This window comes from Sinohyriopsis cumingii, chromosome 9 (genome assembly GCF_028554795.1).
Source record: "Sinohyriopsis cumingii isolate HCF-2022 chromosome 9, ASM2855479v2, whole genome shotgun sequence".
In the NCBI taxonomy this organism is placed as follows: domain Eukaryota; kingdom Metazoa; phylum Mollusca; class Bivalvia; order Unionida; family Unionidae; genus Sinohyriopsis; species Sinohyriopsis cumingii.
This window is the reverse complement of record NC_142969.1, coordinates 117772016-117795557: the sequence shown is the minus strand read 5'-3', so window position 1 is coordinate 117795557 and position 23542 is coordinate 117772016. Positions and strand designations below refer to the sequence as shown.

General features: G+C 34.0%; 2 protein-coding genes and 1 long non-coding RNA gene across 4 annotated transcripts in view; 2 read left to right on the top strand and 1 right to left on the bottom strand.

Annotated features, from left to right (window-relative positions):
• The window catches only part of LOC149792540 (ubiquitin carboxyl-terminal hydrolase 44-like), a 109070-nt gene extending 95390 nt beyond the window's left edge, over positions 1-13680 (top strand). For both annotated transcript variants that reach the window (XM_089971186.1, XM_089971185.1), the window contains exon 17: positions 1124-13680. In XM_089971186.1, the coding sequence (XP_089827312.1) occupies positions 1124-1542 (419 nt within the window). In that variant the 3' untranslated portion in view covers positions 1543-13680. The remainder of the gene's footprint in view (positions 1-1123) is intronic.
• An 830-nt stretch (positions 13681-14510) lies between these two features.
• The window catches only part of LOC149792539 (PDZ and LIM domain protein 1-like), a 35358-nt gene continuing 26326 nt past the window's right edge, over positions 14511-23542 (bottom strand). Inside the window, exons 2-3 of the mRNA XM_089971187.1 lie at positions 20504-20652; positions 14511-17689 (exon numbers count right to left, since the gene is read on the bottom strand). Of these exons, the coding sequence (XP_089827313.1) occupies positions 17617-17689; positions 20504-20652 (222 nt within the window). The 3' untranslated portion in view covers positions 14511-17616. The remainder of the gene's footprint in view (positions 17690-20503; positions 20653-23542) is intronic.
• Positions 22966-23542, top strand: part of LOC149792538 (uncharacterized) — a 36891-nt gene continuing 36314 nt past the window's right edge. The window contains exon 1 of the long non-coding RNA XR_016423583.1: positions 22966-23215. This is a non-coding gene — a long non-coding RNA (uncharacterized LOC149792538). The remainder of the gene's footprint in view (positions 23216-23542) is intronic.

Here is a 23542-nt window from a genome sequence, read left to right as displayed (position 1 = left end):
TTTAAGACGATTACCTTCACATACATTTTACAGTTTAAATACTTTCCCCATACATACATTTTTGTATTCATATACAGTTTACTCAATTTTAAAGCCTTTTCCTTCACATACATGATATTTTACATATATTTTACACAATTTTAATACCATTTGCTTTACATACATAGTATTTTATGTACATTTTACACAATTTTAATACCTTTACAATTTTTTTATATTGTATTACTACATAATCAAATTTATTTGGAAGGGTTTTTCTTCCTAAAGTTTTTGTGTAATGATTTTTTTGCAGTTTGTTTGTCACCATCTAGTCATTAATGTGCTGCTGCATGGTTAAACACAAACACTTACTTTACATAAATCATTAAAACAAAAGAAAAGTTAAGATAATATTTCATATCCATTTGTAAACCAGACCTAATGCAGCAAGATTCCCTTACTGTGAACCACAATTGCCAGTAAATATATCTGATGGTATAAAATAGATGAGGTTGTCAACCCAAAAATTTCCATTCTCCTTTGAATAACCTCCGTAATCACATTAAAAAAGAAGGTCAGAAATGATGGAAGAAAATTCCCATCTGTATACAACCGAAATGAAGGGAAAAAGCTCTTTCCAATTCTTCTTATTACCTCCCCTTACTACCAACAGGTGGCTGTGGTTGCCTACCCAATTAAGCTTTCACTGGATATGGTGTACACTGTATCCCATAAAGTTTAAATTATATCTTGGGGGTTATTGACCATCCATAGACAGTTCTCTGTAAAGTCATTAGTTTGATAAAATGTATTGATCTTTATGTGATATTTTTCACAAAAAAATTCCTTTTTTTTTGTCTGAGTGGCCTTGTCATCATTGTGCACACTGCATGTAGTTTTACTTGAGAGAAACAAATGTGGTTCTTGTTATATTTCCAATATTTCGTCATTCTTGTTATGTTTTGGCAGAAGTGGTGGTCTTTTAAGACAGGTTCCAGTGTACTTGTAATTCAGGAAAGGGTTATGTGGTCTCGTGAATCATTATTGATTGGATCATTTGGCTTCATGGTTGTAGCAACCATGCAATCTTTGTGATTTCACTTTGTATCGTAAAGAAGCTGACACACATACTTTAACTTTGCAGCATCATGGGTTCATTGTAATGACTCTAGACTACAGTTGGTAACTCAGGATGATGTGCTTCAAGCCCAGGCCTATATTGTCTTCTACAAACAGAGCAAACTTCGTGACATTGTGGAAAGTGAACCTTTAGCAGTACCCCTGGAATCCTCAGAAAGCAGTGGGTCTGATGTACACAAATTGAAATGTCAGTCTGTAGAAAGCATTCCAAATGAAAATATGCAGTCCTTATCCATGCAGACAGAATCAAAGTCATCAACCTCAGGGAACTCAGATTCAAAAGTGAACATAGACTGTGAGATAACCTTCAAATTTCCATCACCTGACACGGTTCCTTTTGAACTTAAGAGAAGAAAGAAAACTGATAAAAGTTCTGCAAATAATTCATCCAGCATGAAGAGAAGAAGGACAACATTTTGGTAATGAATGGTCATTTTGGTAATGAATGGTCATTTTTTGGTAATGAATGGTCATTTTTTCAAGATAATTATCCATGAAATTTTTTCTTGAGAATTCTTTTGAAGAAGAAGAAATGGGAAAAAATATTGTGACTGCTGTATACATCCAGTCTGTATAGACTTCTGAAAATAAAAGATATTCTAACACTTTCTGATATTTTAAAATGGAAATCTATTGTTAAATTTAAATGTCAGTAACCACAGTGCATGGCTAATCCTTTATTTTAATAATATTCAAGTTAACAGGTTAAATTTGATTCTTTAATTATGCTAGACTTGTTGAAATTATTGTTTTGTGTTGTAATATAGAACATAGCAAGGTAAAATTTTAAAATAGTTTTTTTTGTGATTTTTTATCCAAATTTTTAAAAGGGCCATATTTTAAAATTTACAGTCGTAATGTTTGCACCAACATCACAATGTTGGCACTGGAATTTCTTACATAATCACCAGATTGTGCCATTGAAGACAAAAACTGTTGAGGTGTTCAGTTCTAAAGTGTACAGAATAAGACTATGGAATTTAGCATTCTGGATCTTATACTTGATTGGATCTTCACCCATTCACGTTTTCTTTTTTAATCCCTCGTCGTTTTAATAATTTTTCTGTTAAAACTAACAAATCACTCTTTTTAAGACTAAAATATGCATTTCAGTAGACTTTGAAGGATCTATTATATTATTATGTCCTGGAAAAATACATTACACTAACAGTTTCCAAGGCAAAACGAGTTAGCAATAGAACAATAGAAGAGGTATCAGCTTTAGCTCTTTTGATTATAGACCAGAAGAGCTTATACAATGGTCTGTTGGTCCATTAACATAAGTTTGTTACCGTGACACCTCCTAAACTACCCAGAAGATTGCAATGAAACTTTATGCAGACGTTCATCACATGATCTAGTTGGTTCAAAATAAAAATGATGCCCATTTGACATCCAATATGGATGGCCACAGTGGCAACCAACTTAAAACTTTTGTTACTGCTACTCCTCCTGAACAGTCATATTGGCATAAGCTTTCATTACAAGACTTATGATGTCTAGTTGGTACTAAATGAAAATGGTGCTTGTATATGCAATATGGCCACCATAGCAGCCATCTTGACAACGTTGTTGCTCATCAATCTAAATGGATGGTCATGAAAATGGTGCTACTTGGATATCCAGTATGAAAGCTTGTAATCGCTACTCCTAGTCACTTTGACGTGAGATTTTCACCCAAAGACTTTTCTTGATGTCTAGCTGGTCCTAAATAAAAACAGTGTGAAATCTAATATGGCCCCCATCATGAAAATCTTATCTATGTCCAAAAAGAAACATATCGATATGTGGGTTTCTCCAGAAGACTTGTTATAATGTCTAGTTGGTCCTGAATGAAAATGGTGCAGATGTGACATTCAATATGGCCACCATGGCAGCCATCATGAAAATTTGTTATCACTTCTTCCTGAATGGAACATCATATTGAAAATGGGGTTTTCACCAGAAGGTTTCTTATTTTGTCTCATCTATCATAAATGGAAAAAGATGCCAATTTGACATCCAAAGTGGCCATCACTAAAATCTTGTTTATCACTACAGTGTCTGAATGGATGGTAAATATTGATATAGGGTTTTTACCAAGAGATTTCTTACGTTTTCTTGTTGATCCTAAATGATGATGGTACCCATTATACATCCAGTATGGCCAGTATGATAGCCATCTTGAAACTGCTACTTCGCCTGAATGGATGGTTATATCAACATGGGTTATTCACAGAAAGACTTCTTGTCATGTCAAGTTGGTCCTAAATGAAAATGACATGATAGCCATCTTGAAAATCTTGTTGTCACTTAGGAATATGAGAGATGACTTCAGCTTTGAACAGCTAAAACAAAACAGACTTTTCTTGGATTCCTGGAAATTGTTTTCAGCCAGTAAATATCAGCCTCTTTTAGTGATTCTTGTTAAAGATTTGTATACTGTAGATTTCTCAGTTTTTTGTTGTTCTTGTAAGCTTAATGTCATTTTTCAACATTATATATGGCAGAGGAAGAACCCAGAAAAGATTTCTAGATTTACTCATGTTATCTTAAAGGCATATGTTCACATATTTTGTGTGTACCATCTGGAACCAATGAAAAATGTTTATCTTCAGATATATTCCAAAAAAGTTATAAACATTAGGTGAATCCTTTTTGTTGTAAAGAATTATTGAAATAAGTTTTTTCTTTAGATGGCACCAAATTGACCTATATAATTTGTTTTCACATGAAAAGAACAGTGTGATTATTCTTGAGGAATATAAAATATCAACTTTTTAGAATTCCTAATATTCCAGACACATTAAAATATTATATTATATTCTCTAGACAAAGTAAAATATTTGAATAAACTATCTGTATGCATTAGACTATTGGAATAAACTATCTAGACACAATAAAATATAGTGTAAAGAAAAGAAAGACTCTGCAGTCCTCTTCTCTCATTCCATTGCACAAGTCACTCTTGGCAAGGCTGATATGACATTACTCAACAGTGATGTAACACCAATGCTGTGTTGGTTGACAGTGAAACACTAAGAACTGTAACTCCAGCAATTGACTAGTGCCATGTGATACAGTAAGGAGTAATCACTAGTGTCTGGTGTCACCTGTACTTTGTATTTTTATGTGGAGCATATGTTACATTCATGTAACATCAACATTACATACAGATGGTTCCAAATCAAAATGGTCGTTTATTTTAGTAGGCTCAAGAATAAGTCATTCACACCTGTTGTGTCTTAAATTCACCAGATATTAAAGTAAGTATTCATGGTTTGTTTTAAGATATTAAATTTTTTTAAAATACTAATAGCTACCTCAATTTCATATTCTGTCTGTCATATACTGTACTTTATTTTGTTTTCTGAGATATGATTGTTCAGGATTTTCAAGGAAAATGTACACAGGTACGTCAGAAGACATGTAAAACTGCCTTAGTTTCCTGGGTACTATGGAAGAGTCCTGGAAATATTTTAATACGGCAGAGTCCTGTATCGTTTGCTTTAGTATTTGATTTAGTGGTTAAATAGTCCTTGAGTGACACTGAATTTATGTACATTGTTATGTTATGGCACTTATGATTCCAGGTTTTGAAATATTAGGATGTGTGAAATAAACTGGAAGGAAGAAAAGTAAACTTTCTTGAAACATTGAATTAATGCAGATTTTCCACATGCCACTAATTTTGTTAATATGGTTAGTGTATGATGTCGGCACTTAATGTATCATTAGCGGAAAAAGTATTGCAGTGAATTTCTGACCATTTCTATGCATGGTCTAAGCCCTTGGAACTATATAAGTGAGCTAAATTGAGAATTTTCAGAATAAAATAAAAATCCAACTGAATACAGTACTCTTTAATGCCATAAAACATGTGGTGATTATTGTTGTAAGGAAACCACCCCAGCCTTTTTTAATGCCATAATGCAGGTGGTTAGCACTGTTGTAAATGAGCCACCACAGCACTTTTTAATGCCATAAAGCAGGTGGTGAGTATTGTTGTAAGGAAACCACCCCAGCCTTTTTTTATGCCATAATGCAGGTGGTTCACATTGTTGTAAAAGAGCCACCATGGCACTTTTTAATGCCATATAGCAGGTGCTAAGTCTTGTTGTAAAAGAGCCACTACAGCACTTTTTAATGCCATAAAGCAGGTGGTGAGTATTGTTGTAAGGTGGCGCTCTACAGTTTCGTATTTTGCATAGGGTTAGGATTTTAAAGAAAAAGAATTTCCCCGGCTTTCCTCACTGGTTATACTGGCTATTTAAAAAAGACCTTGTATATCTTAGGTATAATGCAAAGAACCTTTAATTCCCTTTATTTTGGTGTATGATTGATGGGTGTACTATGGGTTATAGAGTATACAGCTTGGCCTTACTTCAAATGTGCACCTTTCAAAAAAGTGCTAGCTCTACTTGGTCATTTTCACTTCCTGAACTTCAGAGATAAATTGTATAAAAAGGAGCCAATAACCTTTTTTACATTTTATATATTTGGTAATTCATTCATTGCACTTTCAGAAGCTGGTATTGTCTAGTCTGGCAAAATTAATTTTCCCTATTTTAATAGCTACTATGTATAGTGTACTTTAGACTAATTCAGGCTGATTTTTTAACACAAGGGAGAAGTCATTTCAGTTAGCAGTGTGCTTAAATCATGTAAAATTTCCAAAAGTACAATATCCAAAAGAAATAGCATCCACATTACATTAATGTAGCATAGAGGTATGCTAATATTCTCTCCATTGTGCATGTTTTAAATGCGAACTACTTCACCTTACATACATCACTCTCTCAAAAGTACATATTATCTGGTGAGCGCCCCCTAAGGAAACCACCCTGGCCTTTTGAATGCCATAATGCAGGTGGTTAGCACTGTTGTAAAAGAGCCACTACAGCACTTTTTAATGCCATAAAGCAGGTGGTGAGTATTGTTGTAAGGAAACCACCCCAGCCTTTTTTAATGCCATAAAGCAGGTGGTGACTATTGTTTTAAAATAGCCACCACAACACTTTTTAATGCCATAAAGCAGGTGGTAAGCATCATTGCATGTGAGCCACCACAGAAGATCTGACAGTGACTGCTTAGGGGTGATGTTCTGGTAGCCTATGTTATTACCATGATGCTAATTTTATTAGCCAATCAGACAAAGTCTTTTACCTTTGCATTTGGGAGACTGAGCAGTATAGCTGAAGAGCATCAATGTGTGATGAATAATTTGATTCACTTTCAAATTCTGAAAGCTGCATTTCCATTGGCTAATTCAATGGGCATCAGAACATGACCCCTAAGTGGTCACTGTCAGATCTTCATGTAGAATGTGCTTTTTCATGCCATAAAGCAGGTGGTAAGCTTCCTTGTAAAGGAGTTATCTAGCCATGTCTTCCTAAAAAGAAAACTCAACCAATTTCTATCAAAATTGACAAAGAGAATTCTGGCATGAGGGCTTTTCAGGTTTATGTAAGTGATGCCAGTTCATCATCAAATACAGCTCATTACTAAAAGTAGATAAACCTTTAAATGAATTCTCAAAAACCACTGTTCAGAATTTTACTAAATTTGTCAAAGAATGTTTGCATGAAATCCTTTTAGTTTAGTACAATTGATGTTGATCTGCCATCTCTATGTAAAAAGGCAAACTCTTAAATGACTTCTCAAATTCTCTGATCAGAATTTCACAAACTTTTACCGGAAGTAAAAGGGCCTTTCAGGTTTGCAAAATTGATGCTGATCAGTTATCAAAAGGAGCAGTCATTACTAAAATTAGGGAAACCTTTAAATGACTTCACAAACCACTTAACCCAAGTGGTCTAAAGCACTCTCCATTATGGATCACTGCCATCTCAGCTCTGTCTGTGTGGGTTCGAGTCTCGGATTCTGCCAATGTGGGTATGTGAGAAAGTTTGCCAGTAGCTTCTCATGGGTCGGTGGTTCATTCTGGGGTTTTTCTTGGTTCTTCCTCCACCATTAATACTGGCCGCCATGTATAGCCTATCGTGTGCTGAAAAATGGCATTAAACCCTACAACAACAACAAACCACTTAACAGAATCTAACCAAATCTGACAAGGAGCATACTTGCATAAAAGGCCTTTTAAATCTGTGTTAATGATGCTGATCCACTAATTGTTAAATTCGGCCACTGTTACTAGAACACTTGAACAACTTTGAAACTGATGGACAGAATTTGACCAAATTTGACAAAATTCACACTGGCAAGAAGGTTTTTTTTCAGATTTATACAGATGATGCTGACCTGCCATCAAATTTGGCTACATTACTAAAATCAGATAACAAAATTTGAGATGCCTTCTTCTAAAAAAAAAAACTGCTCAACTGAATTTAAACAATTATGACACAAAGTATCCTGGCATAAGACCTTTAAAATTGCACAAAAGGATGTTCGTTATGTGCAGTATGTATCATTTAGGTGCTTGCAATAAACATATATGCTGAGTCAATCCAAACACTCGTTGGATTAGATTTGTCTAGTAGACTTTTATTTTCAAAGTCAGCTCAATATCCGTATCTTTCCTTATGTTGAAGCTTTGAAGACCACTCTAGAATCACAAGAGGCATACATCATGGTGGTAAAGCGTAGCAGCTTACCGGATGGCCTAGCAAACTTTAAACATTGTTAGATCAAGTCATACAGGCATGAAATGGATATGAAAATTACTTATTTTCTTAGAAATTATAAGTATTAAAATCATAGTTGATGAAATATGACCTGGTACTTGCAATTTGCATTGCTAGTCGCATGAGTATGCAAATCTGACAACTCACATTTTCAAATGTTGTAGAGAAAAAGTAAATATTAACTGAAAGTCACATACTGGTTGTAATAAAAATACAAAATGAAAGAACACAAAATTTTCCATATTTATATATTCCGAGAACAACTTCTGGAGTTTTGTTGCATCACGGGACTACCACATTGACATTAGTCCAAGTTTCCTCTGACCCTTTTTACCATTTTTAATAATTGGATATTTATGTTGGGGTGTAGGGTCAGAGTCCATTCCCTATCAGAAAGTTGGAATTCGCCAACACCATCAGCATGGGGTAGCTGCTTACTAGCCAGCCCAGCAAACTTGAACGACTTTTCATCGAGATATACCTGCATGAAATTGATAAGAATATGATTTATTTTCTCAGAAATTGCGATCATAGCATTCGTTATGTATTTAATCCGCTGACAGATGAGACAAAAGTACGTCGTTGCTGAAAGTTTACCGGGATCTGGCTATTTGCATTCCTAGTCACGTGACTACACAACTCTCGCAACCTACATATCGATGACATCAGAGGTCATATGGTCACATGATATCAACAATAAACCATTTCTAGTGTTACTGTAGGAAAACAAATCAAACATAAATTAAGGTCATGTAATTTTTATAGAACCATGAAAAAATATAAACTTCTCAAAATATTTATTGTGAAAAGAACGATCGAAAATCCGTAAATGTTGCAGCAATTTTAAGAAAACCAGATTCACTATGCAGGGAACACATGTCAATGTGGTAGTCATGTGACACCAACAAAAACATCACTGACACATGCTCATTACTTCTTGAAAAAATTTTCTCCAACCTGCTGCGATACTGACAGGTTTGCGTTTATTGTTTTTTTATACTGTAATAGGAAATGTTTACTTTCTATAAGATGCATATCTATATTGCTATAGAATTCTTTAGAATTAAAGGTTTGAAAGGAAACAAAACTAATTTATGCACAGCTCTGGTGGCCTAGTGGTTAGAGCGTCCCCCTTGGATGCAGGCAGTCGTGGGTTCGATCCCTGGCCGAGTCATACCAAAGACTTACAAAAAGATACTAACAGCTGCCTCGCTTGGCACTCAACATTAGGACTGCTTTTGCTGACCGAGCTGGCCTTATGGCCGTGGGAGTAGTGGCATGCATCAACAGTATTGACTGTCTTCTCAAAAATCATAGGACCAGTTTTTGCAATATTTGGCACTGAGCACTTATCACTAAGAGCATTCACATTTGTACAAATGATGCCAATCCACAATCAAATTTGGGCACAAGTACTAAAAATAGTATTTTAAAAAAGGCCTCGAAACTTCTCAAAAACTTCTGAACAGAATTTTATCCAGTTTGACAGAATGCAATATTTGAAGTTTATACAAATGGTACCACTGCACCTTCAAATAAAAAATAAACTTTAAATGAGGTCTCCAAACCCACTCACTAAAATTTGACCAAACCTGACAAAACATTGTCTTCCTGACCCCCTTTCGAGTTTTTTCAAATTATGTTCATCTGTAATCAAACGTGGAAAGGACTTAAAATTAAATTTAATTTTTTTTTATGACTTCTCCATAAACCAATGAGCAGAAGTTGACCAGACTTGACAAAGCATCCTGGCTTTATCTGTACATACACAAATAATGCTAGTCCATCATTAAATACAGCCACTGTTGCTAAAAATAGGAAAACTTATAAACAATTTCTTCAACAGTTTTGGACTAAATTTAAAAGAAAGCATTGAGAAAAGGAAATCTGTCAAATGCTATGCATGCGGTTTGCTATCAATTTAAGTATGAGAAAGGAACCTGTCATTGTGACTATTCAGAATTACAAGTGTAGAGTTATGCAGAGTTATGCCCCATGCTCAAAATATTCAAAACAGATTTCAGTAATTTATAATACTGAACTTAAAAATATGAAAGCAAATGATTTAAATTAGCAAAATAATACACCTTATGGATTAAACTGAATGAACTGTAAGTTAATGTTTAAGAATAGTATATAATAAAAATATGAGTTGATGAAATAATTTATGAATAATACTGGATTAACTTGGAAAATAATAATTAAGAAAATGGAAATTAAGAAAATGGAAATTAATTTGTTGTATTTTCTCCTGACCAAAGGCACTAAATACCATAAAATGGTACAGACATATTCAAGTGTCTGAAATATTTGTTGTTTTTATATTATTCCAAGTGTATGCATTATTTTATGGCATTTCATATATTAAATGCCATTAATTACAAATATATTTATTTTAAATTTATAACTTTTATTCCAGTTTTAAAGATTAATTTGAAGAAAAAAAACAAGATTTTATTCTGAAATGCTTCCAAATTTAATTTGTCAATAATCCAAATATTCTGACCCTCAAATTTTTAGGATGCTTGCCATGGAAATTTTCTGGTTGTAAAAGAAGAAAACAACAAGCAAGCAAATTACAGATTTTCTGAATGTTCTGTTAAAATTGCTTCCATTTCATTCATTGTAAACTTTTTTAGACATCATAATCATAAAGATGCATGCTATTTCTCCAATATTTTATAGACATGATTCCATAATGGTTACTTTTGCATGTTATTCATGAATCGTGGTCAGTTCAGTTACGCAGCAAGGTATATCTGATGCAGATTATTTCAGTAACTATATACAGAGTGTATATCAGATTATTGTAAAATGAATTGTTCAGTAATGCAATATCTTTTCTTAAAGGAATAAAATTAAGTCACACAAGCTTGGTTCACTGTTAGTAAATGGAGGAAGTAAAATAAGTGAAAAGGAAATCTTATTCAACCCAGTTATGTTAGAATTAGATCCAAAACAAGAAATATGGGGGGGTAGGCCTAATTGACAATGTGGCTACTAAGTGTTCAAAACTTTTTCCACTCCAGTTTAATACATGTATGACATTACTATCGCAAGCTTACATGTCAGCTGCCCAGGTGAGATCTGTTAGGCACACTTGTGCCTCTTGCTGCTTTATGACATGTCCTGTTGTTTGCATGGTTTATTTGTGATCTAGTATGGAATAATACAGTGTCACTGAGAAGCTTATTGATCAAGGGCTTGCACCCAAGTTTTTTACTGACTCTGTCATGTCATACATGGACACTCACAAACCATGCAGTGAATTTACCCCACCAGTAACCTTTATCTTCTCTTTAGCATTTTATGCACCATGTATAATTTTGTTTGACTGGTTTCATATTTCCTCCCTGATTCATTCATACATCTATCGATCCATCCATTCATTTTTGACATTTTCAGTGACTGAGAATATATGGTGTACAAATCAGCAATTAAGGTTGACATCTTTCCATACCAACTGTGGTGTGTGTTCATTGTGAATTGTTGGAAAAGTCTTGAAGTTGTTCATAATTTTTTATGATCTCATTTCGCATATGTCTGCTAAAGGACTGATTCATAGATTAACAAATATGGACAATAATAATTTTATTTCATTTTTCATAATGGCCATGACAAAAAAATCTGAAAGAATATTGTATGCACTGGACTATGTACTACATTTCCATCATGCCAAAAGCATTTGGATTTATTCCTTATAGTCTTGATATCAGAAATTACTTTTATTTCATGTGTGTGAACCTCTTTTGTGTTCAAAACATTATGGGAATACTTTCTGCACTTTCTCAAGATAAATATATGAAATTTCAAAATACAATATATACTCGCTTACAAGTACGAGTCAAACTGCAAATAACAAATATCAAGATCTGCCGTAGCATAATGCACCTGCAGATGGGAGTCTATGTTGTCTGTTCTTCTGATTACTCCTAACAATCTGCACAGACCTAGATCTGCCAGCACAGTTTACAGTTGGATGCATCTGTAAGCAAGTATATATGGTATGATAATTTTCATAATTAATCCCATCTTCAGAAAACAGATTAACTAATTAATTAAACTTCACATGGTTGTGTTCTTGACCGCATGCTGATACACACAGTTATTATGACACATATTTCCTTTCTGTAATATTCCTCAGTTACCTCTTAATGTAAGACTTTTACCATCCGTACTCATAAGGCAAGTTAAACTGCATAGACCCAGATCCACCATTGCATAATGCACCAGCAGATCTGGGTCTGTGCTGTTTATTATGAGCCATTAACAGAACAAACAACATTGACCCCGATCTGCAGATGCATTGTTCTGCAGCCTATCAGGATCTTTGTTTCTGTGCAGTTCGACTCAACTTATAAGCGAGTATATATGTTAAAATATCTGTTAAAGAAGGCAGGAAGTGTAATTTGAATTGTCTTATACAATGCATAATACTTGAAGCTGCAAGGCATTGAACATCTCATTGTATTGTCCTTTGGTTATGAACTACATACAATTTATTTGTGTTGTGTATATTTCTGTTCTGTTGATATTTCAGTGTCTGCAGAAAAAAACAGTAGACTAAAAATAAATTCGTATTCAATCTCAGGAGGGTTTTTATTGTCATTTCTTCTCTTCTACATATATATATACATGCCACACAGTAATCAGGTTACAAATACATTGATTCTGTTAAAATTGTATTAATGGATATTATTGAAGAGCACATTTAATTATCGTGTGCTCAAACACCTTTCCAGTCCCTATATCTTTGCTTATTTATTTGGTTTTTACTTACTCTTCAGTATGTTTGCTGCTAATTTATGATGATCAAAGTTTCTTGAATAACCTACTGTATATATATACCGTGAGATGTATAAATGTTTCATTAAAAGGAAACTCGTCAAGCCTCATTTCCTTATAATGAAAAATGTATATGAGTGGTATATCATCAATACAGCGCACATACTGTACATATATTTTATTTATATCACATCCAGATACGTATATTTGCCCTTTGAATGGAGTTTAAGATTGACTACAGGCATATGTGTACTGACCAAGTGAAATAACTCCTCACATCCATTCCAAGTGTGTCTGATAAAAAAGGTAGTTCTGTGCCTTTTGTTGCTGTTTACAATCACCTTTGCATATTGATAATTTGATTGTTTTCTTTTTTTAGTTTCTATTTTTTATTCACATTGACTAAATCAATATAAGACACACTTATGATTTAAACATGAAAGATGGCTTTAATGAAGAAAGTAGAGCATTTCAAACATGGTTAGCTACACCATTCACATGAATGCTCAACCATTCACATACTGGTGCATGGAAATTAGTGTGAAATAAAAACTAAGCAAAATGACAAACCAACAAGAGGTAATTAAACTATTTTAACATATTTACGGTTAATCTAAGTCACTATTCTGCTTTAATAACAGTACTAACAACCATAAAATCATAAAGTCCAGAGACATCGTGGAATAACACAAACCCTCTAGGCTTATCTTTTCAACAGTTTGCCCTCGTTCTTGGATCCAGCCATGTCCGTAAAAAGAGAACCTCACAGATTTTTGCCTGTATTTTGCTGTGATGGTCCAGAGAGAGAGAGAGAGAGAGGCGGCCTCTGGACATTTTCATATTTAATTAATAATGATCAATTTTTAGAACATTGTAATAGGTTTAAGAAACAACAACAACAAAACATTAAATGCATCAAAGTATGTGTACCACATAACCAAGAAATTTACTGTATAATGTCAACAATGTATTATTGATTTTATAAACATTGTAGATAAATCCCAAGGAAAGTGCACACATACCGTTAAAATGATCCATATTCTTGTAAATTACTTGGTGAAAGTCCAATTTCAAGGTTTTCTTCCAGTCCAAATTATTTTTCTCTCTCTCCAGATTTCTGCTTATTTTGTCCCTTATGTATGAGAGAGGAGGGGGAACAGAAAACAAAGGATTGCAATGAAATTGTGTACCATATTAAATTCATTTACAAAATGGGGATTATTAATATTTTTTATCATTATTTTCTTACGTCGTTAATGATTACTGAGTGGACAGCACAGTTGCAAGGGCGCCATTGCAAGAATGTTTATATATGCGTATTATTACGCCATGGGTGGATCACAATTTGATACACCAATCTTATTGGTGTATCAAAAGGTTTTATACCAACACTTTAAAACTTTAAAAGCCATTTTAATTTTAATGTATGTGATACATACATATATATATATATATATATATATATATATATATATATATATATATATATATATATATCTATATATATATATATATCTATATATAAAGAGACAGACAGACTGTGGTTGGAGTGTTCGCCTCGGATGTGGAAGGTCGTGGGTTCGCTCCCCGGAAGAATCATACCAAAGACTTACAAAAATGGTACTAACAACTGCCTCGCTTAGTGCTCAGCATTAAGAGGTTAGTGTTATGACTGGTCGGCCTGGTGTCAGGATAATGTGATTGGGTGGGACATCGTGCTACATGTCTGCGACATGATACCCCAGTGCTAGGCATCACTATAAACTGCTCACACTGCAGACATCTTTGCAATATGACTGAAAAATTGTTAAAGCTACGTTAAAAATCCAAATCACACACACACAGACAGCTTAGTTGCCCACAGTACGTCATTAATTTTAAAAATGGAAAACACTTTCTGTACTTCCACACACTATCATCTGCTAAGGTTCCTTGGTGAATGATGCATAAATTGAGATGGAAAGAAAAAGAATAAGAACATAGTAAATGGTGATGTCTTAATTTTATTGTTTGTACAATCCAACAAAAACATTAAGGTTATACCTTAACCTAATATACTTTAACAGTCCAGATTGTATGATATTTTGGCAATGTTAAAAATTAACTGAAAATGATGAGTGATTTTTATTGCACATTTCGGCCTTGCCAATCACACCCTGATCCTTTCTTCAATAAGCTTCCAATTTTCTACACTTTGCAATACCTTGGTATTGATTTTATTAGTGTTTTTATGGCTTTCATGTAGATCAATAATCAATAATGAAAAATCAATTGCCAGAACATGTTTTTTTTCTTCCACCCCCACCTCCTGTCGTCTCCAGAATCAAATAAGTTGATTTCATGTCAGTTGGAGAAACCTTTTTTATGCAATTATGTGTTTTACTTTAAAAATATAAAGATAAATACCTCCCAATTTGTAATCTCACTTGCGAATAGAGTAATCCTGCGAACCTTTAAACATTTTCCTGAATACAATTTACGTCTGTGTTAAACATGAACATAAAACGTGCATAAGGATATATATACAAATATTTTTTTAAAATGGAGGACATCATACAGCCGCCTCATGATTTTGTTTTAAATTTCTCACTGACGAGGATTTTGTAAAACAAAATATTAATTACTGTCTTGAATAATAAAAGACAAAAGGTATATTTAACAAACTAAAAATAAAGTGCGGATAACTTTTTGGAAGTTTAGTGAAAACAAGACCCATAGTGTTTACAAATAATTTTTTTTAGCCATACATAGAGATCAACAATGTATTTTTCTACTTGTTTGGGATAGACAGCCACACATATATTGTCTAGATAGGGTGACAGATACACATATTGTCTAAACAGGATGATAGCTGAATGCATTGTCTAGATGGGACAGACACACTTGTCTAAACAGGATGACAGCTGAACACATTGTCTAGATGGGGACAGTCACACATTTGTCTAAACAGGATGACAACTGAACACATTGTCTAGATGGGGACAGTCACACATTTGTCTGAACATGATGACAGCTGAACACATTGTCTAGATGTGGACAGCCACACATTTGCCTACACATGTCTATACATGGTGATAGTTGAATACATATTGTCAAGACAGGGTGACAGCTGAACACATTATATTAAGAAATGTAATAGAAATCCCAGTGTGTACTTGATTCAAATTGCTCAAAATTCTCGTTACTTCATCCATACTAACCTCTTCTGAGAAATGACATCTTTGGGGTTTTTTTTAATTCATTTTGTTTTTATGGGCCAGAGTGAATTTCTGCTGCTAATTAGGGTTAATTCTTGTTTGCTTGGAGGGGGGAATGTTATTATTGTTTTTTAAGGGTTCTGTTTGCCAGCCCAAGTAAAATTATCATTCTGAATTTAGCCAGTGAACATAGATTTGCTCTGAGTTGCCTGTTCAGTTATTTTCCATCCAAGTTTTTTTCATCAGTCATCTGTGTTTCTGTTGCTACCTTTATTGTATCTTCAATAGTAGCTGTTCAACAGGCATTTTGGTGCAAGTCTAGAGCAAACAGCATGACAGTCTGTCATGTTCTAACACCCCAATAGGCAATGCACAAGCTGTTCTTTAACTTTCAAAATTAGAATCAGAATTTTTTTAAATGATTTTACTATTGCATTTCATCACTAGAACAAGAATAAAACTATAGGACTGGTTTTCATCCCACAGGAAATTTAAATGTAATGCACAAATGTGCAGAGATCAGTCACTCTTGTCCATCTTTTCTTCTTTTCTAATAACTTATTAATGTCATGGCAACTTTGTAAACAAAGTAACAAATATTTAACAGGGTGAATATATTTACATAGGTTAATCTGTACAATTATTGTGTAGGTAGTTCAGAACAAAGTAAAGAATCTTGTCAACAATGCAGTCTTTCCAGCAGCTCTAGTTTTTGCTAAAAAAAGTTGGACCCCAATTTTCGCCTACATTTTCCACAACTCTGCTACAATCCCTAGTTGTTGTCAATATTTTATTTTAAAAATCGATTGCACACTGCATGAATGGATGTAGTGAAGCAAATTCAGATAATGGTCTCTGGGTTGTGAAGCTGGGTACTGAATACGTTTGAGGCAACATGGACTATGGAGAAAGCTAGTCTCTGAACAAAAGCATGCTCTTTCCAAGTTTACAAAAAGTAAATCAAATAGATGTTTTCTTGTTTCAGTAATTTACATAAAATTCATACTGTTTTTGTTTATAACATATCCCTATTTTTGCCTACTTTTTCTCCCACCTTTTTTTTTATATCAAAAATGGCATTACTCCATGCCTTCTATTTTCAGAAAGGGTTGCTGGAATGACTGACGCATACAAAAAATTTATCATTCACAAACAAAATTTAGTTTCAATGCATACATCACCAATTCAGTATTGAAAATGCAGCAGTTAAATTGTGTGTTAGAATTCAATGTGCACTGAAACAACAAGGACATCATTTCATTAACCACTAATAATAGGATGAGTATATTGTGTCTTTGCTTTAAATCTCCACACAGTCAAGTATCGGATGTGAATTTACTATTATACAATGACTTATTTCATACACATCAGCTTTCCTTCATATGTGAAGTGCAAAAGTATTGCTTCACAACCATCTTGTGCATCTGTTATGTGTCTGTCTCCATTTCATTATTTGGAAAAGGGTATATTACACACTTATTTTTAGGTTTAAAAAGAAATAAAACGCACTTTGTTCAATAGCTGACTTTAAATAGTGATACCATGCTTAAATTTTACATCTTGAGACGCAGTTGGTATGCAAGCAAACGCAGGTCATTATATATGAAACTTGGAAGATTATTTTCAAAACTCGGACGGAGTGCGATAAGGGGATGTGCTATCCCTATTTGTATTAATAAAATATACATCTTGATATCCACGCTGTTAAGTGTACAGTGATCACTGCATTTTCCATGCACATATAAAATATTTGCATAATATTTCACATAAAAATCTCCACTGCTTCTTCTGCTAGCTTCCTTTTCCAACTCCTCATTCTCCCGAAACCATTGTCTTGAATGTTGATCGTACATAATCCGATAAATCCAAAAGTCCTATAGTTTCCTGTGTGTTTACGAATGTCTCCAGGGTGAAAATTTCACTGGTCCTTTTGGCTTTACATTTCCCAAGTCTCCAAAATGTCCCCTGGGGAAAGAAAGTTTACACCAATCACGCATGATAAAAACAAAAATTCAACCGACTTGTTGATGATCTAGCATACTGATAGAAACTATACAGATCACATAAGTAGCATGCTTGCTTCACTCACTAACAGGGTCCAGGGTGGCCGAGTAGTCTAAGCCACTCGCCTTTAGCGATCATTGCCATCACACCTCTACCTGCATGGGTTCTAGTCTGAGAAAGTTGTAGTCAATGGTTCTTTCCAGGGTTTTCCCAGGATCTTCCTGTACCAGATATACTGGTTGTCATGTGTATCCTATCTTGCGCTGAGAAATGTCGTTAAACCCAATACATCGTTAACTAACTCCTAGCTCTATAACATTTTTTCCCCACAAACTTTAAATGTTTTTTGTAGCACAAGCACTAAGCACACAGAAAATTTGCAACATGTCCACATACCATCACTTGTACCAAATCATCTCAACATATTTTGTCAGGGACTGCTTATTTTTTTAAGCATGCTGTAACTTAACTGTCTTCAAAATAATCTGACTTTTGAATGTCATGACTTTGGGCGATCATACCCCTTAAACACATGTGAACTTTAACATGACATGGTGAAATAATTTGGTTTCCTTGTTATTTAGCGGCTGTCAGCTTATAAAACCAATACATTGTACATTTCTACTATATTTAAAAAATAAAAATCAACTTTTGCATAGACTTGCTTTGGATAAACGAGTTTTTGGGTTTCACCCGTAAGCGTGTTAAGTAATACCAGCACAAAGAGATGCGTTTTCATATATGATATATCATTCATGTTTATTAGTTCTCTATCCGATGGAGAAAATTTGGAATAACTTCTGGGTTGAAAAGCTATTTTAGATGGTGATGTGTTTTTATTATGCCACCGTTCCTTCTACTGTGATCAGAGTTAGGTAAAAGAAATATCTTTTAATTCGACTAACCATCCCTGTTTCTCATTGCTGGCCTTACACTTTTTTCGCCAAGGTTACAAAAGATATAATATTAAAAAAAGACCTACCTATCCGAATTTTAAAACTACTACATGACCGCTCCGGTGGCCTATTGGTTTGAGCGTCCGCCTCGGAAGCGAGAGGTCGCGGGTTTGAACCCCGACCAGTCATACCAAAGACTTACAAAAATGGTACTAACAGCTGCCTCGCTAGGCGCTCAGCATTAAAAGGTTAGTGTTAGGACTGGTCGGCCTGGTGTCACGATAATGTGACTGGATGGAACATGATGCTACCTGTCTGAGGCATGATGCCCCTGTGCTAGACATCACTATAAACTGCCACACTGCAGACATCGTAGCGATATGACTGAAAAATTGTTATCGCTACGTTTAAAAATCCTAATCGCACACACATAAAGACACAGAAAAACTACTACAACAAGAAACAAACATAATTTGTGCTAAAATTGTATTCAAAGTACTTGCAAAAAGATAAGTGGTCATGTTTAAGAAGAAGTTACAAACGCGTTACTGAATCATTCTTTATTTGCGTAGAACATGTATACTTACATTTATTGCCATCTTATACTGAGAGATGTTGAATACTAAAGTGTATATGATATTTACACGAACCGAGAAATACATACGGCGAAAACAATGTTAAATTATGTTGACATTTTTGGACAAAGTCAACCTAAAGGCATGATCCAGTACAAGTACGAGACTGAATGACATGCACTGTTATGTCACAAGTAAAGCAGTGTGTGGAGAATAAATTCGTACTACCCTGTTATTTGTTCTGATAGACCCGATGTCCTCTTTTCTTGACTCAGTTTAGTACATTGTCATAATTGCAAAAGTCCACAACGATCAGTAATTTTTGTCTGGAAGGTTTTTGATAACATTTAAGGTGCAAAACATTCTAGAACCATGATTGAATAGACTTTGGTTAAATTATTTTAGTATTCATTTTTTTAACAACAATTAATATTTTGAGTAAGTGTTCCTAAATGACCACATGGATACGCACTGATAAGTGCATCGGCTGCCCAGGTGGAAGACAGACATGTTAGCTGTAGTAATGGAACTTGGAAAAATATGGAAATACATAACAATTTTAAAACATAATGTATGATACAAGTGATTTGGGAACTACACACAACCTGTGAACAGACGGGCAGTAACTGGTGAATATTAAACGACGTATTACAGGAGTATAATAAGATTCAACAATAACTAATATGTTTAGATTTGTCGAAATTAATTAATTTTTTTGTGGGGGGGGGAGAATGATTTAATATCATATTTGTTAACAATGAATACCCTTCGCACGTTATTTCAAAACCGTGTCCAATCATGTACAAAATTTATGTGTTACATATTATGGTCATAACTGTACATGTGCCTACTAGTTGTAGTTGTGTCAAGTGATATCAACCTGCATGTTATATTAAAATGATCTATACACGTTCTCTGCTTGATTTTGTTTTTGTATTTTAATTTTATTTGTACACGGACCATTCAATTTAAAATATTTGTAAACTGCACAATAAAAATACATAAAATAGCCAATAACATATTATTTATCAATAGCAAAATTCTTTAATTCAAAATATTTTTAACTTTTCATTTATCCGTGTATTAAACACTACACACAGTGCTTCACTTTAATACATCTTGCATTCAAAAATATTACCTAACAAATACCATTATCAATTAATTTAAACATTGTTTTTCACACACTCACACGTTTGCAAGTTGACACTCTCTAGAATTAACACACGACGAGAAAGAGAACACTACACGTGAAGTATTCTCCCTAAGTACAATGCTTTGAAAAAAGTCCAGGACGAAATACTTACTTTAAAACAGTAAGTTGCAATAAGTTTCCCGCGCTTCTGATCAGCTGATGAGCCTGCATATGTGTTAGATTCTGAGCGTTGGTGCCACCGATGGCCAAGATGGCATCCCCAGCGTGAAGGAGTCCCTCAGATGGGGTACCGGGTTGAACCTAAATAAAGAAAACGAAATTTGTACAATCAGAACACACATAAAAAGGAAATTTTTTCCCAAATTGCCTGAAGATGCTTTACTCCCTAAAAAATTCAGAAGTGATTCATTATTAATTATCGATGTATTACGGTACCCTATTACTTGCTTTTACCCGTAATACTGGATGACTTGTCTTTTTTTAAGTAACTGAGTAAGATTGCTGAAGTATTAATTGCATTTAAGTTAAATATGAAATTGAGAATTATTAGTAATGTGGTGCGCTTTACTGAGTGTGCATTTTGGTTAAAAATGAAATGGAAAATCTCAGTTCACGTGGTGTGCTTTATTCGGCTTGCATTTTGGTTAAACATGGAATGGATTATGACGATGCACGTGGTGTGCTTTATTCAGTTTGCATTTAGGTTAAAAATCGAATTGAGACTTATTCTTCATGTGGTGTGCTTTATTCAGCTTGCATTTAGGTTAAAAATGGTATTGAGACTTATTCTTCATGTGGTGTGCTTTATTCAGCTTGCATTTAGGTTAAAAATCGAATTGAGACTTATTCTTCATGTGGTGTGCTTTATTCAGTTTTCATTTAGGTTAAAAATCGAATTGAGACTTATTCTTCATGTGGTGTGCTTTATTCAGCTTGCATTTAGGTTAAAAATCGAACTGAGACTTATTCTTCATGTGGTGTGCTTTATTCAGCTTGCATTAAGGTTGATAATGGAATGGATAATTATGAATCACGTGGTGTGCTTTATTCCGCTTGCAAATTGTAAGCTGAATAAAGCACACCAAGTGAATTGGAAATTCAGACGAAACCTGTATTTTGCAATGGAACGTTTCCTTTTAACAAGAAACAGATTTTCGTCTAAATTTCAAATTTGTAAGAAATCGAACAGAACAAAGAAGTAAATCAGACATATTTATTAATATTAAGTTTATCCCTCACAGTACACGTGCGTTCGAAAAAGGTAAATGAGGCATCTTCTTAAGTTAAAATTCCCACCCTCAAGAACAAGAAACAATAAGAATTAATTACCGCAAATTGTGATCATTACTGCTGAATATTCAGAAAACCAAAACTGATACCTTTTCAAAATATATACGGTCACATTTTTATTCCAAAATAAGTCTTTTCTTAATGGTGATGCTTTACGGTGGAACAATGTCGTTATAATGCAGCAACAAACTAAGCACCAAGACACGTCGCGTCTCTCAGCAAAGAAAGTTGTTCAATAAGCAACAGGTTTACTCTCTCGTAACTTCAGCGGAACAGTAGGCATTTTAAATTAGACGTTACCTCAAGACACGACCTCATTCTGTTTTGTAAATTTCTTTCTGGCATCGTAAATGATGAAGAACAGGCAATCTAATTTCATGACTAACTTGTTTCATACGGCCAGACATTTGTTGCCAGACAGATATAGGGCCAAGCCAAATACAAGAAGCAGTACTATACCAAAGAAATGTACTGCTGAGGAATGCTAAATAAGCGTTTAATTTATGAGTTTGATACCGTTCACACACGCCTATAACACGAGTCCAACTCCAAACTGAACAGACCAAGATCGGCCGTCGCATAATTCGTCGGCAGGACTGGGTCTGTGCAGTTTGTTAGGTGTAATCAGTAGAACAAACAACATAGACCCTGGTCTGCAGGCACATTATGATATGGCAGCACAGGATCTTGGTTGTTTGCAGTTTGACTAGACTTATAAGTAAGTACAGATCGGTGAAGTAGTATTATTTGTTAGTATACAAAGCGTGATATAATGTTTCAACCTATGATCATATCTTAACATGTCCTATTGTTACATTATTTTCCAGGGAAATAAATTGTTTGTTAAGTTCTTCAAAGCTTGTTGTTATAGCTCCTTCTTTTGTTACCGTTTATTAGAACCTAAACACGTAATATATATATATATATATATATATATATATATATATATATATATATATATATATATATATATATATATATATATATATATATATGTGTGTGTGTGTGTGTGTGTATGTATGTATGTATGTATATATATATATATATATATATATATATATATATATATATATATATATAGTATATTATATTAAAGTCTTAATTCATACAAATATTTAAATATATATTCATCAGAATGTTATATTTATGTCTTAATTCCTAAGTATCTGTTGATTTGTCGTGTTAAAGGATCACGACTGCATAAGGTGAGTGAGAAAAAAAAACGATAAAATACGAGGAAACTCAAAAGGAGTGTCGTAGTTGTAAAACCACAACTTTCCTCCCCATAAAGTACGTGTCAAACATTTGGAACGGTATAGCTAGTCTAAATCAAACTGCCAGATTTAAAAAACGCCAAAAAATTCGAGCAACTACGTCTGTTACTGTCGAAGCTCATTAGTCCGTGTAAACATTAAGATTATCGGAGAGGCACATTTCAGATTAAGAAATGTGTTTTGCGGAAAATCTGCCGTTACATACAGGATTATTTAGATCAAGAAGACGGATAAATAAGAAATAGACTACAGATACAATGGAGCTAGACGATTCTAACCTATATGAAAAATGGCTTAAAGTAAGTTGATATGAGAGAATGAAGGGCGTATCAAAACCATTATACAAACGATGGGTTCTTAATGCTCTAGAATCTTGATGGTACCACAGTGTCCATTTGATGCTTGCAGCAAATTTAAATCATACTTCTATTTCACATTAACACATTAACTCCTTGAGGTTTTGTCGTTTTCGCCTGAAATTCGAGTAGGAAACACTTTGAAAGCTATTTCAGAAATAATCCTAAGAAAGCAGCTTCCAGGTAATTTTCCAATAACACAATGCCTAGTTGTGTTAGAAACATCGTTTTTTATTGGCTATTTGGCTCGCGCATGAGCAGAAGGGTTAC